The following is a 19,196-nucleotide window of genomic DNA, read 5'->3' as shown; positions in this document are numbered from 1 at the left end:
CCTTGCTCACTAAAGCTGTTATTTTAACTAAGCCTACTCGCTAATTGAGTTACCTAGAGAGGCAAGCTTGTTAAGGTTTAATTCCCGAAGTTTGGGCCCTGCTGTCAGCTTGTATGTCAACACGTAGCCCCCAGGAGAGAGAGTTTCGCCTGGTTTGGGTTCCTACGTGACAGCAAGGATTGTATTTTGCACTCGAAAACTGGAATCAGATTGTGAGCTAAGAAAGGGGGAGAGAGACAAGTACTCATGCATGTGAGCACACAGCTAGACAACATGGAAAAAAGACACCCAACATGCAGCAGGAGTGGCTAAAGCCATACAGAAAACCAGGGTTTTGCCATCCTTTTACTCCAAATTAAAGTAAAAACATTGGAACGTAATAGTATGGATACACAAGAAAGTGTATTTCAAGAATATATTGGAAGGATTTGATAACAATATGAATTGTGTATTTTATAGTGCTTCAACTATTGCATATATGGAACAGAATAGGCATGAACAGGATTTTGCCATCCTATTATTCCAAATTCCTACAGTAAAAATGAGTTATACCATGAGTACATGAGAAAGTGTTTTTCATGAATATAGTGGAGTGTTCTGATAACAATTTGGTTTGTTTATTTCATAGAGCTTCAAATATTGCATTGATGGAACCATATAGACATTTAGGAGGAATTTGCCATACTTGCCATACGTCCTTCGCCATATGCATTCTTGCATTTTTCTCTTTGCTGTTTTCTGTTATAGTCATAAATTCTACATATATTTATTGAGAAAATCCTTTAAAGAGGCGCATGTCCATCATCACGTTTTATTTGTTTGGCTTTTTTTTTTGGTTTTACTATTGGAAACAAAATTACTTTTTTTGCATTTGATGTTGATATCATTATGGCAGGCTTTAGTGGAGGTACTGGTGTCTATATTAGATGATTAAATACACAGCACCAGCAGTTCTGAATCTTTGTGTTAAATAATCTATGCTGATTGTCACGATCAGTCCCTTCCATGTTCCGTGTTTTCCATGTCTTGTGTTTTGTTCCGTTCCACGGTTTCATTTTGTCCTCACACTGATTGCGTACACCTGTCCCTCGTTTCTAGTTCATGTATTTAAACCCTGCTGTGTGCCTTGGTCGTGGCTGCCTGTACACGGGCATCTCGTCGTTCCCGGAAGAAGCAGGCTCACGTTTATTTTGATAACGACGAGATCCCAGGTAAGCGTCTACCCGTCTTGACCAACGCTGCAGGGGGGAGCGGCCTGCAGCGCAAGACGTGAAACCACGGAAAGAGGGAGTCCAGGAGGGTGGCCAATCTTGACATTATTACACTCAGGAATTAAAAAAAATATATTGTAGCATCCCATGAAATGTGATCTTTCACACATAATGAGAGAGGTTGGCAAAGAACTAAAACTCAATTAAATATATCAACTTCCCCTTAAGCCTCTCATATACTCCACATTTAGGAGCAAGCCTACTCCTACACAATAAGCAGTGCGGTATATGAAAAGAGTAGGCGTATCAAATAAACAGAGCAACATGGTTAAGGTCCAGCCAGATATGTAAATGTTTGCCAGAACATCCAGTGTGTGTCTGCCGTTCGGTCAAAACTGGATCAGTCCAGAGGCCGCCCCGTCAGATCTCTTTTGAACAAAACAGTGGTCGAAATGCTGTTGAGAACAGTTTTACAGTTACAACAACAGAAAAAAGACTCAAATATATGCTGGATGGTTTATTCATTAAGGGAGAAAGCTGTCTCTCTTGTGGAGGATTTGCCACAGAGACCTGGGCATGTGGTATGGTCTCTGCACGGTGCCGTCATTACGCTCCAGACCCTCCACTAGAGGAGACAGAAACATCACAGTGGAAATAAAAACAATATAGTCCTGATGATTGGCATATGTGTAGTAGCTTGAGAGTGAAATGTGTGTGTGAGTGTGTGTGAAGGATTACTCCATATATCCCTTTATGTGCTCGACTGTTTCATTAACGGAAGCGAATCCAGGGAGAGAGAAGTCTGGAGGAACGTCCTGCCAGTCAAAGCTAGGCAGACATCTCCCTAGTTCTGGGTGGAGGGAGAGACAGAAAATAATATGACTAACAATTAAACCTGCTGACTTATCACTGCAGGTATAAGTACTTTCCTGGTGGTTTGGTTATGTTTTGGTACATAGCATAGTCAAACTGTTACAAAACAGAATGGACAAATTAACAGGTAGTTGTGTAATCCTGCTGTCTTTACCTGGTTTACTTGGCGTGTAGAAATATGGACAAAGCTCTTGATTGAGGATGTCTTGGACACTCTGTAGTGGAAATGCATGTGAAAATCTCATTAACATGCAGAATGCTATGTATGCACAAATGCTATGTATGCGTGAGTGGCTAAGCCAATGCATGAATTACATGTACAAAGAGTTGCATATTGCAAAGACTTTTGATACGACAAATTCTGTTCTGTCAAGAGTGAGGTGAGGGTTTATTTCTCAGAGATGAAGCTGGTTACATTGCTTATTTGCAGTGTGAGGTTTTACCAATGTGGTTTGGGCGAGGTCAAGTCTAGGGTCACAATACTGCTGCTGAAAGAAGTCTTTAGGCAGGGCATTTGGGGCATACGCCTCTGGGGGCAACTTCCAGAACTCTGAAGGGCATTTTTTAACACAGACCTGCAAACCAACGCACAAACACACAGAGTGAAGGAGATCTTATTTGAGTAGCTAAACACAGTGTTGCTTTTTATATTTCTATCTACACTATTTACACATTGTTCATTGCATGATAGAGCAAAAGGCTCCCAAACCAAGCAGCAAAAGGAGACCCAAGCCCCCAGACTTACAAACTGGCATTCACATACTACATGCTAAACTGTTTTGTAATAAATGAGTCTCATGTGCATATTTCTAAAAGGCTACTGACATACGTGTTTGGTTTCTGTACAATGTCAACAGGACATTTGTGTGGAAATCTCACTTGAGTGGTTGGACACTGGAGACCCTCTAGAATGGCGTCCATTTCTGTCGTTGCTCTGGCACACTTCAGAAGGTCAAAGTAGAGGACGTTTGGTTTGTCACTGAAACACGAGAGGATGCAGGAAACAAATGCAGCTTGACACATGAATATTAACCAATTAAATAAACAATTTTTATTCAATTTTTTGAGTATGTGTATCAGGATTCAGTGCTGGAGAGTCACACCACTACCCAGCTAAGTGTTCTTTCTTCGAGGGTGAATTTGACTGGGGTAACCAATAAACTCTGCAGTGTTGTGACACTCCTAGACCTGAGTTTGGACCCCTTGGTTTAGAGACAATCATTAAACACAAGTGATTTGATTGGTTCCACTTGTTGCTGTGCAGTGCCAATCATGAAAATCTTAAAGCTAAAGTCTAACCCATCTTGTCTTGTTGATGTTTCATGTTTCCACATGATTTGCACCTGCACAGCTCCATTGTAACCCTAGTCCGACTCACTAAAGTCCATTCGAAAGAATACTGACGGTGTTCCTTACATACTGGGTGTGCTGTTTTGGTATTCCTGTGAAGATATAAATACTTATCCAGTATGTGAGGGACTTACACATTGACTCCAGCTCCACAAAACATCCCAGTGGAGTTCTGGGGCAACACGACATGACGAGAGTCTCCAAGCAGCCACGCTGTGTTAGAACCTCCGTTAGAAGGATATCTCACAAGCCATACATGGGTAAAAGACCTTCCGCTTGAGCCCACAATTATAATGATTTTTTTTCCCCATGAAAGTGTAGTTGGAAATGTTTCTTACCCAGGGAGCGAATAAGAATATAGGTGACAATGGCAGCCACAAAAATAATACAGCAGATAATGTCTGCACATCTCCTGAACAAAAACAAGAAATATTATTACACATTGCATGATTTAAATTATGTATTAAAGTTATTTAGCTAAGTGAAATGACTTTATAGTCTTAGTCTAGATCTATGGCTTTAGTATAGTTCTTGTATAGCGTTAATAACAGACATTCTGTGATCCATGATGTGTAGAGCTTTAAATGTTTTTTTAAAGTCAGCTGATGTGGAGGAGTAAATCGGAGGTATGGTCTCTGCACGGTGCCGTCGTTACGCTCCAGATCCTCCACTAGAGGAGACAGAAACATCATAGTGGAAATAAAACCAATATAGTCCTCATGATTGGCATATGTGTAGTAGCTTGAGAGTGAAATGTGAGCTAATAATGTTTTTTATAATTCTATTCTCCCTGAAGTAAAGGGACGAGACCATACAAGCTTTCGACTGTGTGTGCCCAATGTCATTATGAACTGCTGGAATGAAGAGAGAGAGAGAGAGAGAGAGAGAGAGAGTGTGTGTGTGTGTGTGTGTGTGTGTGTGTGTGTGTGTGTGTGTGTGTGTGTGTGTGTGTGTAGCTTACAGAAGCATAGGAAAAGGGTGTCCACACACATGCTGTACACTAAATAAGCCCTGCGCGATGAAATAAGCTCCCACAATCACCGTCTAAAAAAACAGCAGTAGTAGATATACATGCTGGGCCTTCAGTATTATGAGAGGAACTGCTGTCCAGAATAAATGTGTAAATCATGGTTATTTACAAACAAAGTGACTTTACAATCACTGTCAATAAGCATTTTGGAATCTAAAAAAGAAAGAACCATTTCTTCAGTGTACTGAATATGCTGATGTTTTGTTCTCACACAGAAGCAATTGTCACCACTTGAGCTTTTCTGAGGTTACAATACGTACAATAACGGGCAACCAGTAATAATGCAGCAGCTGAAGCTGGAAATTGTCAGATGGCAGCCTGATTCTCCCAGAGAAGAAGAAGAAAGCCAGCAGACCTTACAGGGAATGTAGAAAAACCCTCAGAGTTACCTATTAAAGTGTGTTGCCATGTGCCATCATGGTCAGAATGTGATGAAGTGTAGTATGGGTAATATACACATGACTTCACTCTATATTTCTCACCTACAAATCCGACCACTAGCACCTTGCAGGAAAACAGCAGCGTGTCTGTAACACGGTCCAACACCACCACCCTGTGGACAGAGGGACATGGTCAAGGACAACGTGCTAAATATGAGCTAGAACAACCAGACACAAAAATGACTGATCAAAATAGCTAATGTCAACAAATATGTATACAAATTAAAGTCATATTCATATGAATATGTAATGATAAATTCCAACATTTAATATTTTTGCCTTAAAAAATGGAAATGGAAGTAATTTGTTCCACAACAGTAAGATTACATCATTTATATACACACAAACCCAGATTGTGTTTTAGACTAAAATGTAATTCATGATAAGTAGAATCTTTACATTGCAACTCTCTTCTTTACCTTTAAACACATTGAAACAGCGTTTCAAAGCATTGTAATCGCGCTAAACACTGTTTCAGGGCAAGAGATTGTGTTTTAGACTAAAATGTAATGCATTATAAATGGAATCTTTACATTGCTACTCTGTTCTTTACCTTTTAAACATTGAAACAGCATTTTAATCGCCCTAAACACTGTTTTACGGCAAGAGATTGTGTTTTAGACTAAAATGTAATGCATTATAAATGGAATCTTTACATTGCTACTCTGTTCTTTACCTTTTAAACATTGAAACAGCATTTTAATCGCCCTAAACACTGTTTTACGGCAAGAGATTGTGTTTTAGACTAAAATGTAAAGCATTATAAATGGTATCTTTACATTGCTACTCTGTTCTTTACCTTTTAAACATATTGAAACAGCATTGTAATCGCCCTAAACACTGTTTCAGGGCAAGAGATTGTGTTAAAGACTAAAATGTAATGCATTATAAATGGTATCTTTACATTGCTACTCTGTTCTTTACCTTTTAAACACATTGAAACAGCATTGTAATCGCCCAACAACACTGTTTCAGGGTAAGAGATTTTGTTTTAGACTAAAATGTAATGCATTATAAATGGTATCTTTACATTGCTACTTTGTTCTTTACCTTTTAAACACATTGAAACAGCATTGCAATCGCCCTAAACACTGTTTCAAGGCAAGAGTTTGTGTTTTAGACTAAAATGTAATGCATTATAAATGGAATCTTTACATTGCTACTCTGTTCTTTACCTTTTAAACATATTGAAACAGCATTGTAATCGCCCTAAACACTGTTTCAGGGCAAGAGATTGTGTCAAAGACTAAAATGTAATGCATTATAAATGGTATCTTTACATTGCTACTCTGTTCTTTACCTTTTAAATACATTGAAACATTTTTCATCAGCTTACACTAATGGTCTTTGTAATGATGAGCATTAATGATTAGAGGGGGTATCTCCCTCAATTATAGAGCGGATGAACTCTTGTTATGCAATTGATTAATTGACAGAGGTGCTGCAAGTTCAGGAGCCTCTCAGTTGGAAAGGTGTAGGAAATACTGCAGTCAGCAAGGTATCAGCAAGCACTTAGAGTGCCAGAGAGTCTAAGAATAGAAGCTGTTTTTTTCTTGGCCTTCTGTTTTTCAGTGTGGCAGCATCGCTGAAAGGTCAAGATGTTGTTTTAGCACACAGAACCACCTTTGAGTAACGCAAGACAAAGAACTTGTCTTTTCTGAGAAGCGTGTAAAGAGAAAGCAATCACTTGCTAAAGCCTGCCCAAAAAACAATGGCATCGATCAGGGCTCTGCTCTGCTTCAGACAGAAATATTCAAAATTAAAACTAAAACAGCAGTAGATGTTTTAAAAAAAATCAAAGCTCTGTGATTTAGCTAATTTAGCTAATTGATGGTTATTATGGCACATCACATTCAGCCTCAAAGAACAAACAATCTCTCTTGTTCATTTGGTTAGTAGTCCTGTTTTCATCTTTCCATAATGGTATATTCTCTTGCCCTTCAGATTCCTTCAGTGGGATCTCCCACTCCAAGAAGGTTAAATTTGAGAATCCTGCGCGGGGCGGGAGCCCTGGCCCTCGGATTCGGGCGGGGACACCCTGGCCCTCGGATCCGGGGTTCAATTCAATCGATGGCTTACCTGCCATGGTCTTTTCCCCCTCTGGAGCCTCGGACGAGGCTTCGTCGTCGTCTTCCTCCTCTTCCAGCTGGCAGGGCGGAGACGAGGCATTGACCTCGCGGCGTGCTGACGGCTATCAGAAGCGGGGCAGCCTCAAGAGGAAGAGAGAGGAGGCACACAGCAGCAACAGTGTACAGATCCTGGAGGAGCTCTCCTCCCCTGGGTTGTCCAAGCGTGTGGCCAGGGGCAGCGATTGCGAGTACCAACTGGTGCAGAACGAGATCCTCCGCTCCGTCTCCAACAGCTACGAGGTTTTGGAGTCCCTGGGCCGTGGAACCTTTGGCCAGGTCGCCAAGTGCTGGAAGCGGGGCACCAGTGAAGTAGTCGCAATCAAGATCCTGAAAAGTCATCCGTCCTATGCTCGACAGGGCCAGAACGAGGTGGGAAAGTTGTGCCTGCTTTAAATGAGCTATTGATATGGCCTAGAATCAGCTGTAGCCCTGATTCTGTTATTGTTTGTTTCAGTTTTTACAACATATGTTCTGTTGGTGTCAGATGTGCTAACGCACACTGTGGAATTTGTATACAGCCAGGGTAGCACAGAAATACTTGTTTGGCACACTAGTTCTAATTTTCACTAGTTCAGTAGGAACTAGTTCGGATAACACACGGACAGCTTGAAGCTTACTCTAAAAAGAAGATTTAGCTTCAGTTGTGTAAGCCATAGCCTGTTTGGATGTGCATTAAAAATGTTATTGTTATGAAAGAGCATTAATCTGCATTGTTTGAGTACCAAAAGCAAGTTCATGGGTTCATTTCCAAGGGACCACTTCCATAATTGCATCTCCCAAATCCTGTAGAAGTAAATGGTTGAAGGGAAGTACACAAAGTGCTTGATGCTATTGAAAATAAGTAGGCTATTTGTCAGCAGTATCAAACTTTGAAGCTGTGACCACGTAGCTTCGGCTTAACGCGTATTCCGTCTTCCCTCCTTTGCTCCTCCTCAGGTGAGCATCCTGAGCCGGCTGAGCAGGGAGAACGCCGACGAGTTCAACTTCGTGCGCGCGTACGAGTGCTTCCAGCACAAGAAGCACATATGCCTGGTGTTCGAGATGCTGGGGCAGAGCCTCTACGACTTCCTCAAGCGCAGCAAGTTCAGCCCACTGCTGCTGAAATGCATCCGGCCCGTGCTGCAGCAGGTCGCCAAAGCGCTCATGAAACTGAAGAGCCTGGGCTTGATCCACACCGACCTCAAGCCCGACAACATCATGCTGGTGGACCCCGTCAGGCAGCCGTACCGCGTCAAGGTCATCGACTTCGGCTCAGCTAGCCACTTCTCCAAGGCCCCCAGCTACCTGCAGTCCAGATACTACCGGTGAGGGACACGTGCTGAGGCGTGTTAGAAATAAGTATGCACTCGTTGCACTCTAGTGTGCTTTAGAGTAGAGCTGCATGTTGTGGACAGTTGTAATAACCCTGCTACACATTAAAAGCCTATGATGAGCATTACAGTTAACTGGAGCACGATTGATTTATAAGTGGTTTATTTTTATTGGGTCATGTGAGTGCTGTTATTTAGCAAAACACCTAATGAACCGTCTTCGGTGTCTGAGATTAGTTAGGATGCGCTGAACTGCAGGCTTTGGTAATATCAGTATTTAGCAAGTCTGTACAAAACCGCTATTACATTGTAGCTACACTGTTAATTAACAGTGTAATATACTGAGTAACGGGTGTTTAACTGCATTGGTACTCTGTATTTACTTAATGCAAAACAGAACATTATTGTAGTGTTGGTGCATTGTAGTGTTGGTTCCATGTTACACTAGAATAGTGGGTGTGTAATGTCTAGGAACACAAACACCCCCCCACGGAATTATCAGCCGAGGCTGATTTCATGATGGCGATCTCTGTGTTTTTGGTCCAGATCGCCTGAGATCATCCTGGGTCTCCCATTCTGTGAGGCCATCGATATGTGGTCCCTGGGCTGTGTCATTGCTGAGCTGTTCCTGGGCTGGCCCCTGTATCCCGGAGCCTCCGAATATGATCAGGTAAGCACATGGTCCTTTGAGCTGTGCCTTAACGCCCGTACAGCATCAGTGGTGCAGACCTGTAGTGGTTTTGTGGCTGTAGTGATATGTGTGTGTGTGTGTGTGTGTGTGTGTGTGTGTGTGTGTGTGTTTGTGTGTGTGTAGTTTGACCTTTTAGCTGCTTTGTCGGCCCGCTCATTTTTAGGATTAATATAAATGAGTTTCTATGGCCTGTTTTTTTAGACATGCACTTTGAAAATGAAAGGATTAACTCAAAATAAAGTCATAATCCTTTTGCCGTATGGTGTCTCTGCAGATCCGTTACATCTCCGAGACGCAGGGCCTACCAGCAGAGTGCATGTTGAGCGCAGGGACCAAGACGCACTACTATTTCTACTGCTACCCCCTGTGGAGACTCAAGGTTTGCCTGTCTTCAAATGCCAAATGCCATGTGTTTTTTATAAGGGACGTAACTTAATGACTTCATGTAACTTAATGGTGGAGCTGAATGGTTTGTTTTTTCTTTCCTTTCTCCAGACACCTTCGGAGCATGAGGCGGAGCGTGGCATCAAGTCCAAAGAGACTCGGAAGTACATTTTAAACTGCCTTGACGACATGATGCAGGTTATTTGGGCTTTTGTGCGCGTAACTATACGCATTTCTTTTAGTGTTGCGATGTGAAATTGAAGAACGTGACAAAGGGCTCCCGCAGCTCACATTATAGAGCAGGTAGAACAAGGTGCTAGCTGAAAGGTCGAGCGTTTCTGCTGTCATAATGAGTAGCGCATGTAAGTCGCTCTGGAGAACGGCATCTGCGAAGGGCAGAGCAGTGCGTAGAAATTTGCTGCAGAACTTCGTTCGTATTGGGTGCATTGCCGCCCTCTGCTGGTGAATAATATGACTCACCCATGGGTCTCTCTCGCAGGTCAATATGACCAGTCTGAAAGGCACCGACGTCTTGGCGGAGAAGGCCGACCGGCGGGAGTTCATCGACCTACTAAAGAAGATGCTCACGCTAGACGCTCACAAAAGGATCACGCCAGTGAAGACCGTGAACCACCTGTTTCTGACCATGACCCACCTCCTCCACTTCCCTCAGAGTGCACAGTGAGTTGCTCCAGGCCTTCCAATCTACATGTCAGTGTTTCAAAAACATTTTAAGGAACACCGTGTTAATTTAGAAATCCAAATAGCATCAGAGTTTCTCTGCTAGTACTGTAACCCCCCCCCCCCCACCTGTGTGTGTGTGTGTGTGTGTGTGTGTGTGTGTGTGTGTGTGTGTGTGTGTGTGTGTGTGTGTGTGTGTGTGTCTCTCTCGCTGCAGTGTGAAATCTTGCTTGCAGAACATGGAGATCTGCAAGCGGCAGTGCACAGGCTTCGACAGCAGCAAGACCCTGTTTGATGGTAAATCTGATGCCCACTTTGGTGCTTCTTTTAAATGTTACATTAGGGTTGGCTTTTTGTTTGTTTGTTATTCTTCAAGTAGATTTAAAACATCACCAAACTGGCCTCCGATTCCACCTATAAAAGAAGACAAAAATGGTTTCAAATGCAAGTGTTCTACCAAATCATGTTACTGCTCAAATGTGATCCACAAATGGTGAATCAGGTTGTTGCCTAGTATTCGAGTAGCCGATAAAGAGGCCCCTCTACCGTAGTTCAAAACGAAATTCCGTTGAATCCAAACTTCATTGTGTAATTGTTGATCATTGTAGCTGAGGTTTTTGTGTCTCTCGTTCTATAAGACCAACACTATGCTTTCTTCTATGGTTCTTGTATGTGTATTTGTGGAAAATTCAATTCTACTTGTGTTTTTGCAGTACACAGTACTTAAGCAGACCGAGAACTCTTCTTGGTTTTTCAAGGGTTGCGACTTGTGCAATATTCAGCACATTTAAATAAATGTTTCTTTCTTTTCCTAGACGTTTTCCAAACACTTGATTCTTTATGACATTATGAAAATTTCTTTCTTTCCTCGAGTACAAACTCGAGTCCATCATTCATTGGCTGATATGTTACTATCATACATGTATACATGCAGACTCAAGCAAGGAGTTTGTAATGGTGGTACAACTGTGTTCAGGTCATTTGATACTTTTTATTGATAAAGATGTTCTTTTCCAGACTCAGTAGGGTTTTGTTGTTTTGTTTTGTTTTTTGTACCTCTATGAACATTATTGAATAATATGCCTTATAAGGGAATCTCTAATTAAGAGAATCATGTGTTTACATTTGGAATAAATTACATTCTGATAATACCCTAGCACCTGAGTCATACACGTTTTCTTTAATGAAAGGGGTTCAAACCTCTCCTGTACACCAAAGCATCCCAAGCCAAGTCTTGGAGGATTTGTCTGTCAGTCATTAAAATATCAGTTCACAGAAAGATGGATGAAACATGTTTTACTTTGATGAACTTTTTACCTTGGAGTACTTTGTTTAGGTGTGAGAAGCTGTAAATGTGTCCAGTCCTTAAAGCATTATTCTGATTTTTCTTGTCCCCTCCATCATTTTCATGCTCTCCTTGTAAGGGCTGTGAAGATGCTCAGCAGAAAATGAGCTGCTCAGCTGCAGAAGAGCACTTCAGCCTACATTTCAAGCCAATTCAAATTTGAACTCCTACACTGTCTTCTCATGTCCATTTCTTTTTGAATGTCAGTTAGGACATCAAGATGAATTAAGCACACTAAGCCCAATACTAAGAGACTGGTAGAGTGGATGAGCCACAGAGCAGGACACAGCACTATTTTTGCTTCAGCCAGTGCTAACTTGATGCAGTCTTGCTGCTTGGGGATTTTGCAGGCTTTGACTTCTTGGGTGTGTGATGAGGATTTTGCTTAAATTAAACTCCTCATAAACACGTATGACCAACCTGTGCCTATGCTCTACCAGGACCTCATCGCGTACTTCTCTTTCAGTAACTCGGAGCCTGTGTTTTTTTGTTTTGCTATTTCTGACATGATTGGGCAACATTTTCCTTTTAATGTATATGTGGAATCCACAAAAATTATACCCACTTAAGTGTGCTTCAGCATAAATAAGCAGACACTGCAGTTTGGATTATTTCTAGGGAAACAGGAAAATATAGTATCTTTAATTCGCTGCATAACAGTTTACATTAATTATTAATCATTCGTATGTGTTGACAGTTGCAATAAACAGATTAAGAAAACATGCCGTGAAAATGCTGCCGTGTCCGTATTATAACAGAAATAATGCAGCTTCACTGAGCAGATCATCCATAAAACTTGCTCTATATGGATTTTATGAATAGTATGTTAATTTTGTTTAAAAAGACGATGAGGCCTAATGGGAAAGGCTAAAGTGTCAAGTCGGACTTGAATTCAACGACTCAGGTAACATTGGGCTCTCTAGCTAGGTTAGCTAACAGACAAGCTGTCTATTTGAGATGGTTAACTTAGCTAGTTCACACATTACTTATGCACATCTCTTGCGGCAACAGATTCTAATTTTCATGGCGATGGAGCACGTTAGTTAACTTGCAGATTAACTGCCAACTATTTGCTGTAGCTGCAATTAACGTTATTATCTAGCATTGGCTCGCTAACCGTCGGATTGCTCTAAAAGAGCTGTGACAGCTGCATGTCAGTCCTCGGTCGCTGAACTGTCTTCATGTCTAAGCACGGATACCTGTCGATAATGGGATCATTTGGGGGAGAATGAAGTGTGAACTAGCTAGGATAATTAGCTACTATGGCTAGGTACCTGTCCGCCAACGATGTGGCAAATTTAAAATACTGCAGTTCTTTCGTATAAAGGGAAGCTTAAAATTGTGTGACATGTGACCTTTTATCTTGGCTGCTGGCTAGCTATTGTAATTAAGTTGAATTTCAGCTTGGACACCTTTATAGTAATTGATGGTTATTATGACACATCATATTCAGCCTCAAAGAACAATCTCTCTCATTCGTTTGGTTAGTGGTCAGTTTTCATCTTTCGCTAAAGTTATATTCTCTTCCCCTTCAGTTTCTTCCAGTGGGATCTCCCTCTCCAAGAAGGTCAAATTTGAGAATCACGCGTCTGGCGGGAGCCCTGGCCCTCGGGTTCGGGCGGGGTCGCCCTGGCCCTCGGATTCAGGGTTCAACTTGTTCTATGGTTCACCTGGCCTGGTCTTTTCCACCTCTGTAGGCTGTGACTTGGGTAATATTCAACACATTTTTAAAAATGTTTGACAGTTGCAATCAACAGATTAAGAACACATTTTGCAGGTTAATTACTATAGTGGTTGTGTTTTTTAAAATCTACTTCTATTTTAGCTTTAATTTTGAATAAAGCCCATAACTAGATCTGCATGGCTTGCGGCTATTGTAATCAAGCTGAAATTGAGCAGAGCTAAATTATTTAAATAAAGCGCTTTCAGGGTGATGTGGAGGCAAAACAACATGGAAGATTGTGATTTACATCCGCTTGATTTTCTTGAGCCTTCTTTCTGCAAGATTAAGGGTGGGAAAATCAACAGAGAGTAAGTGATGAAGTTAACTAGCTGGCATTAGATAAATCACAGAATTGTGGTTGTGTTTTTTAAAATCTACTTCTGTTTTAGTTTTAATTTTGAATAAAGCCCATAACTAGATCTGCATGGCTTGCGGCTAGTTGTAATCAAGTTGAATTTCAGCTTGGACACCAATATAGTAATTGAAGGTTATTATGGCACATCCCATTCAGCCTCGAAGAACAAACAGTCTCATTTATTTGATTCGTGTTCCTTTTTTCATCTTTCCCTAAAGGTATGGCATCGCAGCTCCAGGCATCCTCTTCCGCTTTCAATTAACTCTAGTTAATTGCTTCAAGAAGATCAAATTCGAGCGTCATGCGTCTGGCGGGAGCCCTGGCCCTCGGATTCGGGTGGGGACACCCTGGCCCTCGGATTCGGGGTCCAATTCAACCTATGGCTCACCTGGCCTGGTCTTTTCCACCTCTGGAGGCTCTGAGATGTGCAATATTCAATACATTTAAATAAATGTTTCATTCACATTATGGAAATTTCTTATTTCCTGTAGTATCTTCAACGGTTCGGTTTTGCCAGCATGCTCTATGTACCTCTTTGAACATAATTGAATAATATGCCTTGCAAGGGACTATTTTAATTAAAAGAATTAAGATAATCATGTGTCATACACGTTTTCTTTAATAAACGGTTGGTGGTGCTGTGCCAGTTTCACTAATTACTTAAATCACTCAGGCCATAGTTTAGTTAATGCTGTGTCCGTATTTGTTCTGTTAGTACAAGGTTGAAGCTGCTGTAAATGATTTTGAAGTTATCAACTTCTGCTGTACCACTGAAGGAGTCCACCCCCTCCCTTTAGAGCATCTGTTTTTTTAATGGATATAAATCTGGAAAATTACAGACTTGACAGATTAAAAAGCTAACAACAAAAAAAATAATCAGAGATGACTTTTATAAGCCGTCACCTTAAAAAGGCACATTTAAAGAGTGGATCCAGTGCTCCAGCTTGCATGGAGTAGGCTGGAACATGTTCCTAATTAGGAACCACAACATGGCTGCTCAGGAAATCTGAATGCCAGACAGACAAAAACAAGGGCTTCAAACCTTTCCTGTAACACCAAAGCAACGCAAGCCAAGTCTTAGAGGATTTGTCTGTCAGTCATCAGCTATGGCTGTGTCACCTGACTGAGAAACACCTGGGTTACCTCTGACCCATGGGGTGGTAAATGGTCTACCAAAAACGACCTCAAATAGTGACAATTTGGTGGTGGCACTGGGCATCATTCTGATCTCACACAACACTGCTGGCAGTAGATTGAGGTAATAAAAGCAATATGGGCATCCGGTGATATGGAAGAGGATCGCCTTTTAAATAAAATGCAAGTAGCTCAGGTTGAACATAATGGTACCAAGAACCGGTTGGTGTAAGTATTGAATATTAATATGCATACATTGAATAATGTATGGTTTGGAGAACAATAGTGGAACCTGAACAAGTATTATTAAAAAATTAAATTGTGTATTGAGTGTTTTAAAGTGTGTATTGAGTTAACAGTCTTGAACTTAGGAAGACCTAGGAAGGACAAGATCTATCCATTTCTTTCCTGTTTTCCATCATGGCCTTTGTTTCAATGTATAATTCATTTTGTCAACAATGCCAGATGACTGAGGATGGTAAGGGATGTGAAACTTCCAGTCAATAGTTAGGTAGGTGCATAGTTTCTGAGTTACCATAGAAATGAAACAGGGTCCCTGATCTGAATCTATTACCCGAGGCGCACCGTACCTCGGTATTATCTCCTTGGCTAGGATTTTAACCACAGCGCGGGCATCTTCCTTAGAACAAGGAAACGCCTCAGTCCACTTGGAAAACCTGTCTAGAATCACTAGCAAATACTTCAACTGACCACAAGGTGGCAGGTGCGTTTTGTCTAGCTGTAGATACTGAGAGGGATCTGCTCTAGTAGAAAGTGCCATTATTGTTGGTGATTTCAATATTCACTTTGATAGTGCCCAACACCCTCTGAACTTGGCCTTTAGTTCTATATTAGAATCAATTGGTTTCAATGTACAAAGAGAACCCACACACTCTGGTGGACATACTTACCCTGCTCTCATATTGACTGACTAAATTAGTACTTATTGTAGGGTATTGTTTATTACAATGATGTTGATTAACAAACTCTATCACTTATTGTTTATTGCACTTATCATTGTTTAAGATAGACCTTATGTGTTTTGTACTTCTAGGTATCAGCATTGATCCCAGTATTCTACAGTATTCTAGTTCACTGGTATGTTGGACTCTAACCTACTGTACTGTACTAGGATATATTCTATGAGTAAATGACAAAGCACTTTTGTAAGTCGCTCTGGATAACAGCGTACTGCTAAATGCTGTAAATGTAAATGTAAACATACGCTTGACTTAGTACTGCCATACGGTGTAGACATGGAGAAGGTAGTTATACTACCCCAGTCAGGTGCCATCTCAGGCCATTCCCTAATTTCATTTAAACTATGCATGAGCCACACTATCGTAACCTCGCCTCGCTATCATACCAGACACACGATCACATCGTCCACTGCACCTGGATTTATTGGGAATCTCCCAGACTAATAATTTGCGCCTAGGATTCCCTCAAACCCAACGGAACTTGATCAAATTACTGAATGCTTAGAATCAGTATTCTGCTGTGCACCTAATGATGTTGCTCCATTTAAGAATAAAAAAATTAGCTACAAAAATGTAGTACCTTGGTATAATGATCTCATTCGCAATTTAAAACAAAACACTCAAAGAATAGAACATAAATGGCACCGCACTAAGCTCGTAGTCTTCCAGCTTGCATGGAAGGAGAGCCTACTCACCTATAGAAAAACACTTATTACTGCTCGAACATCTTATCTCTTGAGCCCAATAGAAAATAACAAAAATAATCCTAGATTTCTTTTTAGTATCTGTACAGTCAGGTATTTTATTAACTACTTCCCATCTTGGGGGTCCATGGGTTTTGAGAGTTATGATAAACTGGGATGTTATGATGCTGTCACTTCACCTCTCTTTTGTCACTCGAGTGTGTTGACTGAGAGCGGCGGAGTGCTGATGTTCCAGGGTGCCCTCGTGCCTGTGTTTCCTTCTGGCTCTTTCCTTTTAGCTGTGCTGCCATAGCTAGATCTGCCGGAGCCCATCTTTGCACATTATAGTTCCCTAATTTACACACCCTTGTACCTGGACATGCCTAATAATCTAGTCTCTCTTTCTGCCGAGGTACACCTACTCCTGATGTCATGATGTTACTGAGCCTCAACCCGTCTCAGCTGCCATGGCTCTTCCCACCACCCCCTGATGTGCCCTGCTGTAGGCCACCACAGCTCCACCCTAGCCAACTGCTTCTCCCTTGCCCTTAATGGATGCTCTCTTGTGGGATGGGCTTTGGACACATGCACACCATCGCGTCAAGACTAGGGCCTCTAGCAAATTGGACTGGACATTAACTGCTTATTTTTTCATTTTTTATTTATTTCTCTCTTAAAATTGATATTATTGTGGTGAGCGTTGCCAGGCAAAGGAGGATGGGCTTCCCCTTTGGGTCTTGGTTGCTCTCAAGGTTTCTTCCTCATGCTCTAGGGAGTTCTTCCTCGCCACTGTCGCCCTTGACTTGCTCACTGGGGGCTTGGACTTGGACATTTGTAAAACTGCTTTGTGACAACATCTGCAGTAAAAAGCGATATATAAATACATAAGGATAGTGATATTAAATGCAACCGCAGAAAAATGAACCAATAACATCATTCTTGCACAAAGAATTGTCCATCCCACTACCAATGTTACAATGTATTCACCAAATCTACTTTTACATATTGTTATTTGCATTCGGCACTATTATATACAAACCATACATTAATCAATATGTTCCAACACATTCCAAGAGAAGGCTTCTCTTGACCTTATCCTAAAGAAGATTGTTTTTCTATATGGTCTTGAGCCTGGTGGAGAGGTCATATATCTTACCCTGAGGTCCACCAAAGCCTACCTAGGATCCTTTGCTTAAGCCTGCAGATGCCTCTGCCCTGTACGCAAATCAATCTGAAAGGACACAGAATCTTTATACTCCCTTATGTTTTATGTTATTAATATGTCTAATGCATTGTTCGGTCTCTTTTGCCTGTAAACACTCCTTATTACCTCAAGGGCATGCCACTGTGTGAGTCCTCAGCCCGCCCGAACCAACACCACTGCTACGACCACCTCCGTCGTCGGGCCACGGCCGTCGATCTTCTTTTCTGATTCATCAAGAAGTCTTTTGTAGGGCTGAAAGAAGATCGATATGTATTACATGTTTTAAAATTCAAATTCTTATATGTTGTGTCTTGTTTTGTACATTGTTGTATGTCAGTAGATAATGTTGTTTTTAGTTTATAGATTTGTAAAAAAATAAAAATAAAAATCTCAATACTATCTTAATAGGTTTCCAACAGTCCCATGGTAGGCAGTAGTTCACCTGGGTGCTGGGAATATTGACATGCCTATCGATATCTTGTTGCCATTTTTTTTTTGCCTTGGCTCCTGCCACAGTTCCAGCAGTCTGTGATGTCATCCTACGATAGGTCAGGAAGCGGCTCCGTTCTTCACCACCGGCCCGCAGCCTACTCGCTCGGCCGGAGGAAAGTCAACTGGTACCCTTACCTGTGAGAGGAAGAGGAACAGGGACAGACAGGAGGGATTCCTGCATTGAACATCAGATGGATTATTGAAGTTGATTATTGTAGTTTCTGCGCAGAGAAACTCTATTAAATGTATCTGAAATACAATGTGTGAGTGTTGGGTTTAACAAGATGGCTGTCGTATTTTGAATTCAATGGGAGGTGTAACTGTATTTAAAAATGGTTCTTTGGCACTTACTGGCAGTATGTGTTCAGAACACATCTCACATCCAACATCAAGCTCTTATTTAACTCCTATAGGATTTTAACTTCTGACTTTGAATCTTTGTTTCATTTAAAGGGATACTGTGGGCTAAATGGAGCTAAATCTACAACTACAGTAGTGAACTGTATTACTACAGAGAAATCGTTTTGGGATTCTGTGTGTTTAAAATAGGAAAAAAAATATCTGAAACTTTAAAAGGGCTGGCAATTAATATGATTCATGTTTCAACAGAAATATAAAACACATTTTAGGACTTGCAGATGCTTTATTTTCGTTAAAACTATTTGTAGATTATGTTGTGAACTATGCCCTAATTTGTTGTTTGTTGTTTGGGACCAGTCTGTGATGATCTGTAACCAACACAGCATCATAACCAAATTTGAACTTCTGCTGTATTGCAAAACAATATCAAATGTAAAAATATGATAATTATGGCCACATTACATCTCTATCACTTATTGTTTATTGCACTTATCATTGTTTAAGATAGACCTTATGTGTTTTGTACTTCTAGGTATCAGCATTGATCCCTGTATTCTACAGTATTCTAGTTCACTGGTATGTTGGACTCTAACCTACTGTACTGTACTAGGATATATTCTATGAGTAAAGGACAAAGCACTTTTGTAAGACGCTCTGGATAAGAGCATCTGCTAAATGCTGTAAATGTAAATGTAAATGTAATCAAAAACCAGCCATTTTTGCACATTTTCAGCAAATTGATGTTTCAGGCTTTATTGATGATTTGAGCGTTGCCTTGTAAAGAACGATAACATCCTCGTGAAACGTGACGAGATGGGGGA

The 19,196-nt window shown here is 41.1% G+C and overlaps 2 protein-coding genes across 2 annotated transcripts; one reads left to right on the top strand and one right to left on the bottom strand.

Annotated features, from left to right (window-relative positions):
• Positions 1-1,509: 1,509 nt before the first annotated feature.
• LOC118240809 (choline transporter-like protein 4) lies at positions 1,510-4,031 on the bottom strand. The gene is made up of 8 exons (XM_035523053.1): positions 3,988-4,031; positions 3,773-3,846; positions 3,569-3,647; positions 2,964-3,063; positions 2,528-2,659; positions 2,239-2,299; positions 1,950-2,061; positions 1,510-1,836 (listed from the first exon to the last, which is right to left on the bottom strand). The coding sequence occupies exons 1-8, from the start codon at positions 3,999-4,001 to the stop codon at positions 1,818-1,820; spliced, it is 591 nt and encodes a 196-aa protein (XP_035378946.1). The 5' UTR covers positions 4,002-4,031; the 3' UTR covers positions 1,510-1,817.
• Positions 4,032-4,907: 876 nt separating this feature from the next.
• On the top strand, positions 4,908-18,156 carry LOC118240770 (homeodomain-interacting protein kinase 1-like). Its single transcript, XM_035522726.1, has 10 exons — positions 4,908-4,911; positions 6,801-7,402; positions 7,970-8,337; positions 8,890-9,013; positions 9,309-9,413; positions 9,530-9,616; positions 9,918-10,099; positions 10,317-10,396; positions 12,980-13,137; positions 18,040-18,156. The coding sequence occupies exons 1-10, from the start codon at positions 4,908-4,910 to the stop codon at positions 18,154-18,156; spliced, it is 1,827 nt and encodes a 608-aa protein (XP_035378619.1).
• The last annotated feature ends 1,040 nt before the right edge of the window (positions 18,157-19,196 follow it).

The sequence above is a fragment of the Electrophorus electricus genome, chromosome 25 (assembly GCF_013358815.1).
Source record: "Electrophorus electricus isolate fEleEle1 chromosome 25, fEleEle1.pri, whole genome shotgun sequence".
Lineage (NCBI taxonomy): Eukaryota > Metazoa > Chordata > Actinopteri > Gymnotiformes > Gymnotidae > Electrophorus > Electrophorus electricus.
The sequence above is the reverse complement of the archived record's forward strand: the minus strand, read 5'-3'. Positions and strand labels throughout refer to the sequence as shown.

Bases quoted from the DNA above. Each gene is read 5' to 3' on its own strand.
- LOC118240770 (XM_035522726.1), top strand. The intron at 9,617-9,917 runs GTTATTTGGGCT...TCTCTCTCGCAG, and splicing joins GCCTTGACGACATGATGCAG to GTCAATATGACCAGTCTGAA. The intron at 10,100-10,316 runs GTGAGTTGCTCC...CTCTCGCTGCAG, and splicing joins CACTTCCCTCAGAGTGCACA to TGTGAAATCTTGCTTGCAGA.
- LOC118240809 (XM_035523053.1), bottom strand. The intron at 3,064-3,568 runs GTAAGTCCCTCA...CTCGTGTTTCAG, and splicing joins TGTGGAGCTGGAGTCAATGT to TGACAAACCAAACGTCCTCT. The intron at 2,062-2,238 runs GTAAAGACAGCA...CCCTCCACCCAG, and splicing joins CTACACGCCAAGTAAACCAG to AACTAGGGAGATGTCTGCCT.